Source organism: Hyla sarda, chromosome 9 (assembly GCF_029499605.1).
Source record: "Hyla sarda isolate aHylSar1 chromosome 9, aHylSar1.hap1, whole genome shotgun sequence".
Taxonomy (NCBI): Eukaryota; Metazoa; Chordata; class Amphibia; order Anura; family Hylidae; genus Hyla; species Hyla sarda.
This window is the reverse complement of record NC_079197.1, coordinates 14,340,535-14,358,938: the sequence shown is the minus strand read 5'-3', so window position 1 is coordinate 14,358,938 and position 18,404 is coordinate 14,340,535. Positions and strand designations below refer to the sequence as shown.

Genomic DNA, 18,404 nt, shown 5'->3' with positions numbered 1-18,404 from the left:
GGACATGACTACATAGCCTTGGGAGCTTTTCCTTATCCAAGAATCATAATTTTCAGCTACCTTAAATAGTTTCCATATGTCTTTTCGTAATCCTGATTAGGTCTTTCCATAAAGACAAAATAAAAACATTTTTATCTTAAAGGGGTACTCCGGTGGAAATAATTTTTTTTTTTTAATATCAACTAATGACAGAAAGTTAAACAGATTTGTAAATTACTTCTATAAAAAAAGATTTGTCCTTCCAGTACTTATTAGCTGCTGTATACTACAGAGGAAATTCTTCTTTTTGAATTTCTTTTTTGTCTTGTTTACAGTGCTCTCTGCTGACACCTGATGCCCGTATCAGGAACTGTTCAGAGCAGGAGAAAATCCCCATAGCAAACCTATGCTGCTCTTGAAAGTTCATGACATAGACAGAGGTGTAAGCAGAGAGCACTGTGGACAAGACAAAAAAGAAATTCAAAAAGAAAAGAATTTCCTCTGTAGCATACAGCTGCTAATAAGTACTGGAAGGATTAAGATTTTTAAATAGAAGTAATTTACAAATCTGTTTAACTTTCTGGCACCAGTTCATTAAAAACATTAAAATACCCCTTTAAAGACCAGCAGATACAGAAATATCTGCAAATGTAACATTTTATTGAGCCATTTCTGTTCAGTGTCCATGGGAGCTGTCACTCAGCTTTCTCTAAGATCTTGGAAGTAAATAAATACTGTGCAAATCACATTCTCCCTTTCCCTATAATCTGTCTTAGAGGGGTGGTTTTAGTAGTTAAAGAAAGGAATGAATGCAGACCTTCTAAGTATGAGTATACGTGAAATAGTGGTAGAAATGGTGTTAGTAAAAATAATATGGTAAAAAAGACAACCTCTGTCTGTTTGTATTAGTGGGATACCTACTTAGGACCACTCCCAAGGAGCCATTAGCTCTGTTAAACATGGCCTATCTGATCCCACAAAACAATTATAAATAAGACGCACACTTTGCTACGCTGAATCTCTCATTTTCTGTACCCTCAGCCATGGGAGTTTCTTTGCTCCTCCACCATATTGTGCCAATTCCTGGCCCCACCCTCTTTTCCCCTCCTCTTTTTACTTTTATTTATTCTATTTGTCTTTTCCGCACTCCTTCTGGGAATGCTGTTTCGGCCTTTTCTTTATGCTAAATTTGCCATTGGATTTGTTGCTCTGACGAATATTCTATGGATATGCTAGATCTGCAAGTCAAGTTTTTCATTAATACATTTGTCTGCTCAGTTGACAGGTTACATTTGTCTCTGTTATGAGATACTGTTATTTATACTTTGCACTATGCTTTTGATTTCCCTTTAAACTGTTTATTGCAAAATTTAAATAAACTGAGACATCACATAAATAAGAAGTGCAGCCTTTCAAGTTGGAAAACCAAAATAAGCTGAGGAGTTATGTAAACAGCGTAGCTCACAAAAGGTACGCCATTTGGGTAACTTCCATTATATTCAATGGGAGATACGCAAATTGTGTAACCCCCAAATTTCAGAAAACTAATACAGTGAGGTGGGGACAAGCCCAGCTTCAAATGCATGTACACTTTGCAGTACCAACCTTTAATTTTAACCACACACAGAAGTTATGCACCTTCAACAGCTCCAAACCATGAGAAAAATAAGCTGACTGGGCTTAAAAAAAGTTTCCTTTACTTCAGGCACTTGCTTTGCTACAAAAAGTTTAATGTGCAGTGTTTTGTAATTAACTTACAGGGAGACTACAGAGCAGGATATTTCCTAGATAACTACAAGCCCACAACTAATCTTTAGAGTTATTCCTTTTCCTTGCTGTTTGTGGAATTTACAATAAGTGTCTGGTAAAGGCTGGTAAATGGAAATAATTCCACTGTCACAGGGCTCGTAACCCAAAACAGCACCAGTGAGTCCACGAAACTCCACCAGACATCAAATTCGATCACCATTTGTGCCTGCGGCAATACTTTACTGCTGCTGCCTAGGCTGAAAGGTGCAGTGTCTCATTCCGGGACCTCTGAACTAGGATGGAAAAAAAATAATCAATCAAATGCAGCAAAATGATTTACTATGACGAGGTTACCAACCCTCCAACCCCGGGCTTGATTGTAAAGATTTCATTGTAGAAAACATTTATCCAAAAATAATAGACGCTCCTTTTCTACTAATGAAATGAATGGCTGCTTTGTGCCGATGTTATTTTACATGGAGCTCAGTAAAGTAGCACCACACTGACACCAATAAATAAACGGTCGGACACTTTATAGGTGAATTCAATAAAAAAGTTCTCACTCTGTAAAGATCTCAGCACAGCGAAGGCCAAGCTCTCAATCACACTTCTTAGAAGTGTTAATTTGCACACAATTTTCTTGATCCATCGTAATGAGTGGTGCGCTATTTTTGGACAAAGCTATAATTACACAGAAAATTGAAGATATTTGCACTTCCACCTCGGACCACTAGTTGTACTGTTTCCTATACCCAACACGGAGACAAAATTGCTGGCTGTGAGCGTTGGTTCAGACTAAACATTGATCTTTGAACTGCAATAACTTTGGAATGAAGAACTTCCCAGAAATGGCAGACTACACACATTTTTGTCAGCAGGAAAAGTTTCATGGCACAGCTATTTTCGGGTATTTTCAGTACTGTCCCTGTAATTTAAAACAGATTCCATACAGATTTCCATCTAGCATTTTCCCCAAAATCTGCCTGCAATGCACCTCATTAATCTTAATGGGTTTAATGGGGTATTTCGGTATCAGAATTATTTTTTAAATTAAACGATCACTCCCAGATTTTTATAACTTACTGATATAGTGTTATCACAAATTGAACTGGCAGCAGCATGTTTTTGCTTGAATCACCCGACAGGATGTTATGTAGTCCTCACATTGTCAGTGTTGTCTCAGCAGCTCCCTGGCTCCTCCCCCTTTCCCATGACAATGTATCATCCTCTGCTGTCACAAGAGGTGTAGCTGCATCTTGTCTCTGATGAGTGATGTCATCAACCCTGAGCAACCCCTACAGCCTACATCACCACCTTCCTGTCATATACACATAAACATTTATATCTGGGCCAATGTGCAGCATCACATGAACTAGATTTCTCCAAACTATAGTGGGCATCTTTATATAACAAGGCAATATCCTGATAAACTGATAAAGCCTCTGCTCATGAGTATACGGCAGCATTCTGTGGTTTAATGCTCTAAACTGAATATTTGCCACACCCACATAACACAGCTTACCAGTAACTAAAATAGCAGAACTGTAGTGAGATCAACATTTTGTGCCATTTAAGAGCCAAGAAACTAAGGGAATTAATTGTACAATAAGACTTTATTAGCAACTATTTCAAGTGTCAAGAATGGGAAACACAGGCAGCTAGGAGAGTTAAGCTGGAGAGTTAAAGAAGTATATATTCTATGACTTACACCTTTGTTCTTGATTATAACCGGTTGGGTCCTGACCCTTCCCAATGTTATTCACTTGCTATGTTATGGTTTTGGACTTGTATTTTTGATCAATAAAAACTTACAGTTGAAAAAAAAGAAGTACCGTATATATTCTTCCTCTATTTTTCCTATTCATTTTGAATCTTACATCGGTATCAAAACTACATGTGTGATTTCTGGTCAAAGGATGCTTTCTCGTGTCATTCAGATAACATTTTTCAGGCCAAAACTAGGAGCGAAGCTGAATTTTTCCTATCCCCAATCTGCTTCAAAAACTGCATCAAGACGACAGACAAGAAAGCGCTCAAAGTTTTATGAACTTAAAAAAAAATACATTTTAGGACAGTGAGAGCCTGTATACGAACGCAACAAATATTGCTGTGATCAGGTTGTGTGTGAGGACCCTTGGGCTTGGTTCACATGCAGTATTTTGGATAGTATTATGGTACTGGATTCTTTTAACCAGAGTAGAAGTGCATGGGGTTTGTTTACCCTTCCATGACTCGAGTTAACTCTTCATCCTTGGTTTACAACAATGCAGTTCATATGAAAAGGGGATAGGAGTTCTTTTTACATGTTCCCACCAACCAGTAGCAAAAGAGATGTGGCCAACCAGAGCTAACTCCCTTTTTACAAGGGCCACACTGAAGCAGCACGGTCTGCCTCTACATCTACGGAATATGCACCATTGTTTAAGAGTTTATGTTGCCTAATTTGTTGTAGAGATGATGATTTATATATATTTTTTAATATTTGTATTTTGATTTACAGGACTGAGAAGAAGGAAATTCCTGGTGTTGATGGTCATTTACAATAAACAAAGGACAATGACCTCTCTGAAAGTTGTCACTTTGTTACTCCTTGTGGTCGTGGGGGGGACATACGGCAGCAACGCTCAAGAATTTCAGAACAGCGAGGGCTCGGAGCAAGAATTTTTCTACATGAACAGGGAGAGACGATCAGCAGAATCGTCAGACAAATGCAGCTACACGTTTATCGTGCCCCAGCAAAAAGTCACCGGCGCCATTTGCGTCAACTCCAAAGAGCAGGAGACGGTGTATGAAAGCCGGGTGCACAAACACGAGATAGAACTTTTGAACATTGAACTTATCAAGCAGAAGAGACAGATTGAAACTTTGCAGCAGCTGGTAGAGGTGGATGGGGGCATTGTTAATGAGGTCAAACTCTTGCGGAAAGAGAGTCGAAACATGAACTCAAGAGTGACCCAGCTCTACATGCAGCTACTGCATGAAATCATCAGGAAAAGGGACAACGCGCTGGAACTCTCTCAGCTCGAAAACAAGGTTCTGAACCAAACTGCGGAAATGTTACAGCTCACAAATAAGTATAAGGATCTAGAACACAAGTACCAACATTTAGCCTCTTTAGCGAGTAACCAGTCTATTGTGATCGCACAGCTTGAAGAACAATGCCAGAAGGTGCCACAATCACGGCCAATACCGCAGCCACCACCCCAGCAGCCAAACCGGGTGCAACCACCACCCAACTATAATCGTATTAACCAAATATCTACCAATGAGATACAGGGAGACCAAAACTTAAAAGTTCTTCCACATCCTTTGCCAACAATGCCAGTGGTCACCAGTATACCGACATCTACAGACAAACCTTCAGGTGAGTGAAGCGCCACGAAGGCTTAGGTTGCCTTTTTCTTTCTTACAACTTTTTGGTGGATATTATGTTAAACAATGAAATGAGCTGACATTTTCTGCTTTATTTTGCACTCTATTTATTAGAAGAAAAAAATTATAACAATAGCACAATTTCTCATTTGTGCATACATTTTCTGACCTCATATGTGCGAATGGTAAGGATCTTCATGCTGAAATTACCTATTACTCTGTTCTCTTACACTAGACATACATATTAGATCTGTGTTGGCTGAGCCCACTCATTTCAGCAGCGCCAGCTGACCATCCATTGTGTATGGCGGCCTCCTGACCATTTCCCAATAGCAGATGTAGGGGGCAAAGAAGAATCGGGCATGACAGGCTTTAATCGTCTGATCCTGTTGTTCTCTGGTGACAAGCCGCTACTACCAGATGAGTCTAGCGGGGTCATTCTCTCCACTCTCTATTCAGAACACAAGATCAGCCAAGCATGCATGTGTATAGGAGGATCTAAAAGACAGGTTAAATAAATGACTGACAGCAATATTATATGTATAGCAAGATTCAGATGAAAACTACAGTTCCCATTCTTGACTGTAAGGTAGAAATCCACAGGTTATGAATCACCATCTTAGCGCATATAGCTTAGGAGGCACTAAAATTGTTGCCATACCTTCTATAGATCAAATAAGTGTGACATACAGCATAACCCTTATCAGCTGGGTAAAGAGAGCTAAAAAATAATAATAATAATAATAAGCATAAAAAAGGACATGAGTGCCTATGTATTTTTCCAGACCCTGGGTACTACTTTTAATGGATATACATTCCCAAAGTAGTGCATTTTATTGGTTAATATCCTATAAAGAGTCCTTTCAGAATATTTCCATATATTTTACATTGTAGCCTATAACTAAATTAAAAGTTTGTAAATACGGTATATTTGACAGATGGAAACTTTACAGATTCTTGCCCTTATTTCTTGCAAGCTTCCAAGCAATATTGTTGTGTACAATTTTCCATTATTATTAAAAGGAAATATTTAGGCAATAAGCATCTCTCAGGGCTTATTGAGAAGACAGACATTACTTACAACAAGTTTGCTGGAAATTGTAATTAATTAGGACACATAATTAAAGTGTCTGAGAATTGCCAACGTCTGAACTGTGTCCAAGCCTTGGCAAAACTACTAGCGTTTGAAACAAGGATTAAACGAAGAGCAGGGTTTAATGTGGAATATTGAAGACTTTATACATGGAGAACAATCAGATAGAATGCATGTATGCCAAATACATAAGCATTCTCAACTCCTATAAGGGCTTTGAAGAAAACAGGCTCTTTAAGAGCTCAAATAAACAAATTCTATGGAGTAATTACTTATTTTATGTAAAATATCAGTAGAACTGGACCAGCAGATCCATAAAAAGATTTTCTTCACTATTGTCCTCATTTACCATTCCTGACACTACTTGGACTGCTATCCATTTTTGTTTGTAGGGTTCCCCCAATGATTAGTTGATCACAGGGTGTCCTAAGGCTAGGACCTACAGAGTTCAGCTATAGATTGTGGAGGGACTAGTAAAGAAGTGATGATCGCCTCCTTCACTGCCACCAAGGGCTGTCTCTAATGCATATGTGTTAGGTCCTTCAGAAGGGAAAACAGTCTTTCAGCCTCTCAGCCTAAATGAATCAGCCGACCACTATTTAGAAGGTGTCTGGATTCCCCCAACAGAAAACGTCAGGGGAAAGAAGGATTTGGCAGATGGGTTTAAACACCAAGGAAGTTGCAGTACACTACCACGAGAGGCGTCAGGCAATAGCTTATTTCCCACTTCCCACAAAGGGCACATAGAGGTTCTGCATAAACATATATGAGGAAAACTTGAAGGAATAGCTGGGATGTTTGGCCAGAAGCTATCTAGGGTGTATGCCCCCCTTAAAGATGGGTATACTGAACTGAGAGAGCCACTTCTATTAAAGCGGTTCTCCGGGGAAATATTTTCTAAAATGTGCCAGAGGGTTTTAAAAAATAAGGGATAGTCACCAGCATTATACCCCACACCTGCTGGTCCAACAGTGTTCGAGTCCCTACATTTCTAGGTGACTTCTTCAAATGTTAAAAATGCCCACAGAGTGTGTGTTTGGATGAGTGGGCGCTTCTTCATGTAGAGCAGTGTTTCCCAACCAGGGTTCCTTCAGCTGTTGCAAAACTACTACTACCAGCAAGCGTGGACAGCCTTTGGCTGGGAGTTGTAGTTTTGCAACAGCTGGAGGCACCCTGGTTGGGAAACTTGCCCTAATGTAAAAAAGTAACTCCAAAATTTAGCAATACTTTATTTATTTATTCTATATATATACATTTTATGTAATAAGATAAATATTTCACACTAGTCTTGATACGTAGGTTTAGTCCTACACGTACAATACCACATGTATCATGTACATGTTTTTTGCACCAAAACTTCTCACTGCTGCTTCTTAGGGTCTGGATGCATTTTATATAGGCACTGATGAAGTCAGACAATGAGGACATACTTTCCACAGCAGACTAATCCTTTCTCCATCCGAAATAAATCCCCTGAAGGATCTTTATGCAGCTGACGTATATGGAGATCCCGACAATAAGCCTTGTATAAACTGTAGAGATTTGTGTGCTATTCTACAAATGTGCAGACTCCAGCGCTTTCCCTGCTTCCAGTTTGCAGCTTATACTCCCCAATTTAAGACATTTATTCCATGGAGATGACTGAATGCCTTTGGTGTGAAGATATCACTTAGTCTACGTGGACTAACCTCAGCTGAGGTGCATCTTCTAAGAAGATAACCTGAATTTCAAGAGTCTCTCTCTCTCTCTTTTGAACCCGCCAAGTTTCCGGACTTCAGATCACGCTTAAGAGCCTTTGTTTTCTTAATCCACAGAATAAGAAGTTATCATAATTATCGTGGGCTGCAAGGGACCCCTGGGGATGGAGAGTTTGGCAGGAAGGGAAAAACTGACCCACCAGGCCTCAGAGGTTTTGAATATTTTGACCTACCATGGGGGCACAGTTTTTGTCACCAGGGCTCATGTTAAAAATTCCCCACAGATTATAGATAGAAGGCTAGCCAAGAAGGGCTGTCAGTCAGAATGCTGAAAAGTAAATGACAAAACATAGAGCAAAAACTAGATGAAAAGTGTTCCTTTCCAAGTTCCACTTCAAGTAATACTATTAACGTGACAATTTTTTTTTTATACCTAAATCATCCTTTATGGGAGTAGAAACAATTACATAGTAGATAAAAAGGGCTAGAAGATTGCTGGGGTGGGGGTTGGGGTAATAGATAAAAAAATAATCAATACCTACCTAGCCCTGGTCCCCAGCAGGTCACGTTTGTCTCTGGTCATCCAATCTTCTTTCTTCTTCCTGTTTCTGAGATGCGTTGCAGGACTGGAAGAGATGGGATACCGCTGTAGCCAGTGATTGGCTGAGCCGTCATGTCCTTCAACTAGCGCTTGCCTCAGAAGCAGGAAGAAGATTAGGGGGCCAAAAGGAGGTGAACGGAAGCTGCAAGAGACTAGGTAAGAGGGCTAGGTAAGTATGGGGTTTTGTTTTCTATTTTCCCCCTTGCCCCAGCACTGCATTATTTAAAACAAAAACACTGGATAACCCCTTTAGAGGTATCATACACCTTCAATAACGGTCACACCAAGCCCTGCATGCATGTCTGGTTAAGTTGAAAGTGCATGTGTATTTAGGGAGAAGGAAGACAGTAAGTCTGGCAGCTTACCTCCAAAGAGAACAAAACAATTGAAATTTTATTGCCCATCCTTTTTATTCCCAACATCATACAAGATGCAAATACCCTTTATTATTACACATGTTATACCCTTTATTTATTATCACATGTTGCATCAGCCTATCAGATACAGTCGTTACATAATGCTGCAATATTAATGGCACGAAAATACAATTTAAGAGCAAGTGGAATTCTGGAATAGGAAAGACACTTCCCAACCAAAACCCCTAAAAAATAATAGTTATTAACTCTCCTGAATTCCAGTAATAATGCTGAAACCTGGCTGAACAAACCTCTTTCCCTTTCTCATTCCCTTTCCATGTGGCGGCGGCATTTATTTGTTGTGCTATGTCTATAGAAACTCAAAACTATTTGATTCCGCACCCAAAACAATGACCTACTGCGGGACCACACACAGATGTGTTATTAGAACATCACAATACGCAGCCAAAACACATAAAAATAAAAGTAGTAGTAAATGTGGCCAAGGTGGGGAATGTTGTAAGCATGGACGAAAGATGAAAGTAAAACCTTAATCCAAAGCTCCAATAGCAGCAATGATGACAGCACCATGTAGTCATCCTCAAATATACTGAATCATAAAACAAAGAAATGTTTATGCTGCTGAATACAAAGGTCTATGAGGAGGATGGAAAACATGGCTGCCAGATGAATGAATGTCTAATATGTGTATGAACAATTTTAAGGCCTCGTTCACACTACAGAGGTTCTGTGTGGAATCCACTTGCAGCAGTCTCCTATTGATTTCAATGGGAGTTCAGCTACTGAGTTCACATGTTAGAAGTTCCACTACGGAATTGTATTCCAGCAAAAGATTAAAGACGTCAAGTCTTTCAGTGGAATACTCAGCAAAAGTCCAGTTTGTCAATGGGACATCGCTCAGTCTGCGGAAAACTGACTTGGACTCAATGGACAATTTCGGATTATTTCGGTTTCCATGCAGAACATAGATCCATTGGGGAAAGTCAAAGACAAAAATACTTGCTGAATTTTCTCAGTGTGAACATACCCTTAGTCATACTACAATGATCCTACAGCTCCTGTTCTTGTTTTCATCAGGTATCAAAGCAACATAAGAAGAACTGTCAGATACACTTAAAAGGGCACTGTCATTTGCCATTTAAAAAAAAAAAATAATATAGATAACAACAAGGAGATATATCGCACAGAAAACAAAAACGCACAGATAAGTTTTAGATCGCAGGGGGTCCAACCAATAGGGGATAGGGATAATTTTTTCTTAAAATGAATATTTGTAATATTTTCGTGAAAAATAAATAAAAAAAAGGTATATTTTTGGGTTAAAAAAATGCTATCCCTGCAGCTATAGCCTGCGTGTCTCTATAGTTTGTGTAGGCTCTAGGATTGTCATTTAGCCTGTTGTGTGAGTGTGTGTGTGTGTGGGGGGGGGGTTAGTACAGAGCCCTGCTCGTCTCGCCAACACTTCCATAGACAGCAAGGCATTTGTGAGCAGATCCACCTAAAGAATGTACATTCTTTCGGTAAATCTGCTGAGAAATGCATTGGCATCTATGGAGACGGTAATGCAGTCTGCGTGGTACTAGTGGAGACCACTGCTCACACTCAGGATCTTGCCGGAGATTCCTTCACGCAAACACTGCCTGAATCACTGTGAATTAATTTAGCCTTGTAAAAATTATCTCTGCTTTCCTAATGTTACCATTCTGTGGACAGTCCAAAGTCTTATTCCAGACTTCTCCAGGGATACGAAGATAAAATAAATCAATCTCCAATTCATTAAGTTTGAGTTAAGAAAATCTTACTTTCAATTCGCTCAACTTTACAAATCAATCATTGCTGGATCCTCTTCACTGTCATTATCATAGTACAAACCCTGTACTAGTACACAGTGATGGCCTATCCTACCAATATACCTTCCCTTCATGAGATGGTATACCCCTTAAAATAAACATCAAAAAAAGAGAATCATGGCTCATAATTATTGGCGAATTACAACCCACCACAGTACGACTTTATGATGAGTAATTTTCACTCAAGAAATGAGTGCATAACAAGGAGCCAACATGTCATTCTTGCACAGGACCTTGATGTTGTCTATGTCTACACCTAAATGGCCCCATATAAAGTGATATGATTTCATACTTTTCTCTTACTGTATGATCTGCACCATAAACAAGGTTGTCATTTCTCTTTTCTGCAGCACAAGAAGAGGAAAGGTCTTATTTCATTGGTGTATTGCTGTATTTACAGTGCAAAGGGCAGTCATTGTAAGGCTGTATAACTATAACTAGATTTTGGGCGTTTGTAGAAAGATTAGTAAAAATTTGTATAGAATGATCTAATCCCAAAATGGCCCGCCAAAAATGTCTATTTACTGAAATGTTCTCACAATTCAAAAAAAAAAAAAAAAAAAAGGAAAGCAAACCAAATACATTAGTTCTGTTTCACTCTGAGAATGCAGCCCCAGGATATTCATTCCAGACACAAGCTCCATGCTGTTCCATTGAGCTGTGTTTTGGGACATCACCCATGGACAGAGTAAAGCGTGTAAGGGCAGATTATATAACTCAATCTGCCAAGCGGCAGCTCTGAGGCCTGGAGCCAGAATTGTGCTATGAATTTCCTGCAAGTATTTGTTAACAGATGGGGTGTCCGGTAAGGACAAGATGAAAACGCCAATTTTCTGTTAAACATTTAGACGACTACACCGTCACATAAAAGTTACAAGTGCTGGAGGGACACAGGCGTTCAGGTTGCATCAAGCAGACATGAGGGATTTTTATGGCAAATCTTAGTGAAGATATTAGTTGTCCGACAATGAAAAATGGAGCAATTTAGGAGGGAAAAAGGGCAATAATTGTAATTTATAAGGAGAGATGTAAAAATTAACTGCTAGCGATACATATGGCAGTCAGCCTGGATTTAAAGGACTCTAAGCCATAAAGCCCGATAGGGACATCTTGAATATATTACTCCTCTTAAAAATGTAAACTTCTTAAGAATAATGAATAGATGCATTGTGTACAATAAACCTCTTCAGACACGGGAAGAAACTATATCTTTTTTTTCTTACAGACGACCTTTAACCTTCATTATCTCCTTCCTGTAGACTCATTGGAAACATGCCAACACTGATGTGGCCAGTCTGGGAGCATCCCATAGGGCTATTATGCTGGTTAAATACCATGGCGGTAGTTTTATACAGACATAGATACTAGTTTGGATTCTTTAAATTAATGATACATTTATGTCTAAGAAAAGGCACTTAATTGTGAAATAGCTATAAACAGGCTCAATGTAAAAAGAGTTAAAAATGTCCTTCTTAGGAATCGAGAAAGCATCTAGGAATAATAGACAAAAATGTGTAAAGGTTTTATCATTGATCAGCTAACACAACTGTCTAATTAAGATGTGTCCTCCTTAATGGGCGACACAAACTTATTTCCTATATTACACATGCTAGACAAGGCATTGTAAGCGGCTGAACCATTCCTGGTCTACAATGGTCATATGTGAGCTCATTGCCAAAATGTTGCAAAGATGGAGTGGGGCCCAAAATAAAATGGTAGAGAACTAAATGATCATAAAATTCTAATGTTCCTGAACAATATCTGCTATTGAAGGTGGTCATGGTGGAAACAGACCCCATGTGTTATTGTGGAATCAGCTTAAGGTGGAGTTGGTGGAAATACACCGACTGTACAAATAAAAACTATTAAATATTGTGTAATGTAAATTAATGTAGAATTAATTTATTAAATGCATATCTTATTGAATATTAAATTGTATGTGTAATAAAAAGCATGATGTTACAAAATTTCTTTATTATACATGGGTCATTTATAAGGTAGTTAAAGAACAAGTTAGATTGTGTAAAAATCTGAGTCAGAAGTGCGACTTAAAAGCTTGATAGGGTCCTATAGCAGCCTGTTACACACTACAGAATAACAGATTTCAAAAGTTAGATACCAGCACCTTTCATCCAACCAAGCTTCTTAAAATATATCTTGCTTAACCCCTTAAGGACTCAGCGTTTTTCAGTTTTTGCACTTTTGTTTTTTCCTCCTTACATTTTAAAAATCATAACCCTTTCAATTTTGCACCTACAGACCCATATGATGGCTTGTTTTTTGCGCCACTAATTTTACTTTGCAATAACATCAGTCCTTTTACCCAAAAATCTACGGAAAAATAAAAAAACATTTGAAGGCACACTGGATGCGAAATACAGAGTTTGCTACCTAACTCAGCATGCACTGACAAGACTGTACATTCTGGGAGTTGTAGCTTTGCAACAGCTGGAGGCACACTGGTTGCAAAACACTGAGTTAAGTAACAAACTCTGTGTTTTGCCTCCAGCTGTTGCATAACAAACTCCCAGCATGCACGGACAGCCAAAGGGTATGCTGGGAGTTGTAGTTTTGCAACAGCTGGAGGTTCCCCCCCCCCCCCATGTGAATGTACAGGGTACATTCATATGGGTGGGTTTACAGTGAGTTTCCCGCTGCAAGTTTGAGCTGTGGCAAATTTTTTGTAGTAGGTGTAGTTTCCAAAATGGGGTCACATGTGTGGGGGAGGGGGGTCTACTGATCTGGCACCACGGGGGCTTTGTAAACGCACATGGCCCCCGACTTCTATTCCAAACAAATTCTCTCTACAAAAGCTCAATGGTGCTCCTTCTCTTTTGAGCATTGTAGTTCGCCAGCAAAGCACTTTACATCCACATATGGGGTAAATCTTTACTCAGAAGAAATGGTCTTACAAAAATTTCGGGGGCATTTTCTCCAATTACCTCTTGTAAAAATGGTAAATTTGGCGAAAAAACAGCATTTTAGTGAAAAAAATTAATAATTTAATTTACACACCCGACTTTAACGAAAAGTCGTCTAACACCTGTGGGGTGTTAAGGCTCACTGTACCCCTTGTTATGTGCATTGAGGGGTAAAGTTTCCCAAATAGTATGCCATGTGGGTTTATCTTTTGCTGTTCTGGCACCATAGGGCTTCCAAATTGCGACATTGCCCCCCAAAAACCATTTCAGCTAAATTCACTCACTAAAATCCCATTGTTGCTCCTTCTGAGCCCACTACTGCACCCACAGAGCATTTTACATCCACATATGTGGTATGTCCTTACTCGAGAGAAATTGGGTTACAAATTTTGGGGGCTTTTTCTCCTTTTATTCCTTGTAAAATTTCAAAAACTGGGTCTACAAGAACATGTGAAAAAAATTCAGATTTTGAATTTTCTATTCCTGTGAAACACACAAAGGGTTAACACACTTACTGAATGTCATTTTGAATACTTTGAGGGGTGCATCTTTTATAATGGGATAATTTATGGGGTATTTCTAATATGAAGGCCCTTCAAATCCACTTCAAAACTGAACTGGTCCCTGAAAAATTCAGATGTTGAAAATTTTGTGAAAAATTGGAAAATTGCTGCTGAACTTTGAAGCCCTCTGGTGTCGTCCAAAAGTAAAAACATGTCAACTTTATGATGCAAATAAAAAGTAGACATATTGTATATGTGAATCAGTATATAATTTATTTGGAATTTCCATTTTCCTTAAAAGCAGAGAGTTTCAAAGTAAAAAAAAATGCAAAATTTTCAAATTTTTCATCAAATTGTGGAATTTTTCACCAAGAAATGCTAACATAAACTAGAATGTGTCACGAAAAAACTCTCTCGGAATCAGAATGAAAAGTAAAAGCATCCCAGAGTTATCAAAGGGGTAAACAACTGGTGCCAAAAAGTTAAACCGATTTGTAAATTACTTCTATTAAAAAAATCATAATCCTTCCAGTACTTAGTAGCTGCTAAATACTACAGAGGAAATTATTTTCTTTTTGGAACACAGAGTTCTCTGCTGACATCACGAGCACAGTGCTCTCTGCTGACATCACGAGCACAGTGCTCTCTGCTGATATATATGTCCATTTTAAGAACTGTCCAGAGTAGGAGAAAATCCCCATAGCAAACATATGCTGCTCTGGACAGTTCCTAAAATGGACAGAGATGTTAGCAGAGAGCACTGTGCTCGTAATGTCAACAGAGAGCTCTGTGTTCAAAAAAGAAAAGAATTTCATCTGTAGTATTCAGCAGCTAATAAGTACTGGAAGGGTTAAGATTTTTTAATAGAAGTAATTTACAAATCTGTTTAACTTTCTGGCAAAAGTTCATTTAAAAAACAAAAAAAAAAAGTTTTCCACCAGAGTACCCCTTTAATGCTTAAAGTGACAGTGGTCAGATTTGCCAAAAAAAACGCTCTGGCCCTTAAAGAGGTACTCCACTGGCCAGCGTTCAGAACATTTAGTTCCGAAAGCTGTGCACACGCTGCGGGGGTCGGCCAAGCCCTCTCGTGATGTCAGGCCACACCCCCTCAATGCAAGTCTATGGGAGGGGGCGTGACAGTCACCACGCCCCCTCCCATAGACTCTCAATGAGGGGCGTGGTCTGATGGCACGAGGGGGAGTGGCCAACCCCTGCAGCATGCACATAGCGTTTGGAACTAAATGTTCCGAATGTTGCCCATTGGAGTACCCCTTTAAGGTGAAAATGGGCTTGGACCTTAAGGGATTAAATACCCTCCTGGCACTTCACAACCTACTGCTGGTCATTAACTAAAATATCTTCATGACAAAGAAACTTGCTAAGAGTTTACATTCCTGCATCTGTAACCAAAATATGACCTCACATCCCCAGCACACAGACTGTTTGTTTGAGATATTTGTGCATTTACAGAGCTGAATTACTAACAAGAACAGTGTCACAAACTCAAATTCAGAACAAAGTGATTTCATTTATACGTCAACAAATAGGTTTCTAGACCAGAAATAGTCTTTAGATGTTGAACTATTTCTTGCATATTCTATTTTTTTCCATAACCTCTTTTTATCTACAGTAAACAGGATGTGAGACTCTCCGAATGGTCTTGACCTTGTCATGAGGAGCTCACTGGGATGTTGAGTCTTAATGCTTGTTAATAGCCTCATATATCACATATTAATGTCCAAAAGGTTCAGTAACTGCAGGTTTTAGAAAGCAACGGGACATTCCAATATCCTACACTTCAAAATGCAAAAGAGGTTTGGTACTTGGATGCTTCCACCCTTGTACAGAAAACCAAAAGTAGAATGGGACAAAAACAACCAATTCCAACCATAGACCTCTTCTACTGTATTTCCCCAATTGCTTCAGGTAGTCAATGTACAGGGGTGTTTGCCCTCTATGGAACCCTATAGTATCTCTATATGTATTAGCATTCATATATTTTACAAAAACAATTATATATATTAAGGCTAAGTTTCCACTTGGTTTTTGCTCTGGCATTTTTTGGAAAACTGCCACTGCAGTTTTTGAGCCAAAGCCAGAAGTGTATTCAAAAGGAATAAGACATATAAAGGAAGAACTCACACTTCTCCTACCTTATGGATCCACTTCTGACTTTGGCTCAAAAACTGCAAGAAAAAAACCCAAGTGGAAACTTAGCCTAAGAGTGGTTTTTCATCAGATGCCATATTACAGAGATATTGTGCACCAGGAGTGCTGCTTCTAGGGAAGACTATTTGTGACTTGTTGCTGGGGAACCAAACAGACTGCCCACAGGTCCATGCAGCTATTAGGACCAACCTTTATTATACTACTGTGGGTCTTATGTGGATCAAGCTAACAGTATAAAAAATATATCTGACGTTATTAGTTTTGATCACCATTGGTTGTTCCAATAGCTTGGAAGAAAGAAATATATAAAGGGAATCAACACTGTAAAGGAGGAGAGCATTTTTAAAAGAAGAAAAACTACCGCAAGGACATACTTTTAAATTAGAGGACCAAAGGTTTCTGCAGTAATATCAGGAAGTATTACTTTACTGAGAGAGTAGTGGATGCATAGAATAGCCTTCCTGCAGAAGTGGTCGCTGAAAATAAAGTGAAGGAGTTTAAACATGCATGGGATAGACATAAGGCTATCCTTCATATAAGATAGGGCCAGGGACTATTGATAGGATTCAGATTATTGGACAGACTAGATGGGCCAAATGGTTGTTATCTGCCGACACATTCTATGTTTCTTTGCTGGCCAACAGCTATAAATTCCAAAACGTTCCACTAGGTCTAATCCTCATGTGTTCTCAGGGAAGAGAGAGAAGGGAAAAGCACTGACAGACTTCTTTGTCGGCAGCTTCTCTCTTTTTGAGAATAAAAGGAGAAATGTAATTCAACATGTCCAACACTGCTCTGCCCGACATCTGTCAGATTAGAGTTTGGAAGCGCTCTACACATTATTGGCATGTTTGGTCGACATTTCATTAATGTGTTTGGGCACCTTTAGACATTTTGCAGTGGGACAACTATAAAACAAGCTCAGAAATGTTCCTATACAACACGAGTGTGGAACTAGCTATAAGATGGCCATATGCTCTAAAATCACCCAAACTTGCTAAATATGTCAAGATGAGATGACCATCTCGTGTATGGGGTCCTCTCAACTCTTCTCCAAAGGCAGATGTCTGATGGCCTCAGATAAACCGATGAAAGGGGTGTCTGGCAGTGACTATCTCCCTTTTCCTCATTAATGTTTGCCCGACAGGTATATGAAATGTATGGCCAACTTAAAAGGGTACTCCGGTTGAAAGCTATTTTTTTCATATCGACTGTTGCCAGAAAGTTAAACAGATTTGTAAATTGTTGTAAAAAATCTTAATCCTTCCAGTACTTATCATCTGCTGTATGCTCCAAGGAAGTTGTGTAGTTCTCTCCAGTCTGACCACAGTGCTCTCTGCTGACACCTCTGTCCATGTCAGGAACTGTCCAGCGGTTTGCGATGGGGATTTGCTCCTACTCTGGATGGTTCCTAACATGGACAGAGGTGTCAGCAGAGAGCACTGTGGTCAGACGGAAAGAACTACACAACTTCCTCTGGAGCATACAGCAGATGATAAGTAATGGAAGGATTAAGATTTTTTAATAGAAGTAATTTACAAATCTATTTCACTTTCTGGAGCCAGTTGATATAGAAAAAAAAAATAGTTTTCCACCAGAGCACCCCTATGAGGCTGATTTTATGAGATTTTCAGAAGACACCGGAAAGTTCTTGCATGAAAAATGTTGTATAAGTGGTGCACAGCTCCATTGCTCAAATACCCATAAAGCTATGAAGGTTTCTCTGCGTCAGTAGGGACGATTAATCAGTGACAATTACGAGATGTGGAATTCGGGGATCAACCCTCTTGGTCTTCCTTAGGAACATTGTCTGTTACATAGATTGTGGTTTCTAATTAAATCTGGATGTTTCCTGAAGTGTCAGGTTCCTTTGGAAAAATATACGGTATAATTTCTCATTTCAAGCATCCATGCTGACTTTATGAAGAGCCCAAAAGGGCAGTCCTGCTTGTAAACATTTAATCTGCCGAGATCATATGGAAATCATTTTTCTTTGTATTTAAGTACCGTAATATATTTTAAAAAATATAATTAATGTAAATCGCTTGGTTCCCCTTTAATCTATGACAAACCAAGGATAAAGGGGGGTGTTT

General features: G+C 39.1%; 2 protein-coding genes across 8 annotated transcripts in view; one reads left to right on the top strand and one right to left on the bottom strand.

Annotated features, from left to right (window-relative positions):
• Positions 1 to 18,404, bottom strand: part of RALGPS1 (Ral GEF with PH domain and SH3 binding motif 1) — a 409,196-nt gene that overhangs the window by 206,002 nt on the left and 184,790 nt on the right. The gene's annotated exons all lie outside the window — the stretch shown is intronic.
• The window catches only part of ANGPTL2 (angiopoietin like 2), a 34,486-nt gene that overhangs the window by 10,776 nt on the left and 5,306 nt on the right, over positions 1 to 18,404 (top strand). The window contains exon 2 of the mRNA XM_056538123.1: positions 4,229 to 5,092. Coding sequence (XP_056394098.1) covers positions 4,258 to 5,092 — 835 coding nt within the window. The 5' untranslated portion in view covers positions 4,229 to 4,257. The remainder of the gene's footprint in view (positions 1 to 4,228; positions 5,093 to 18,404) is intronic.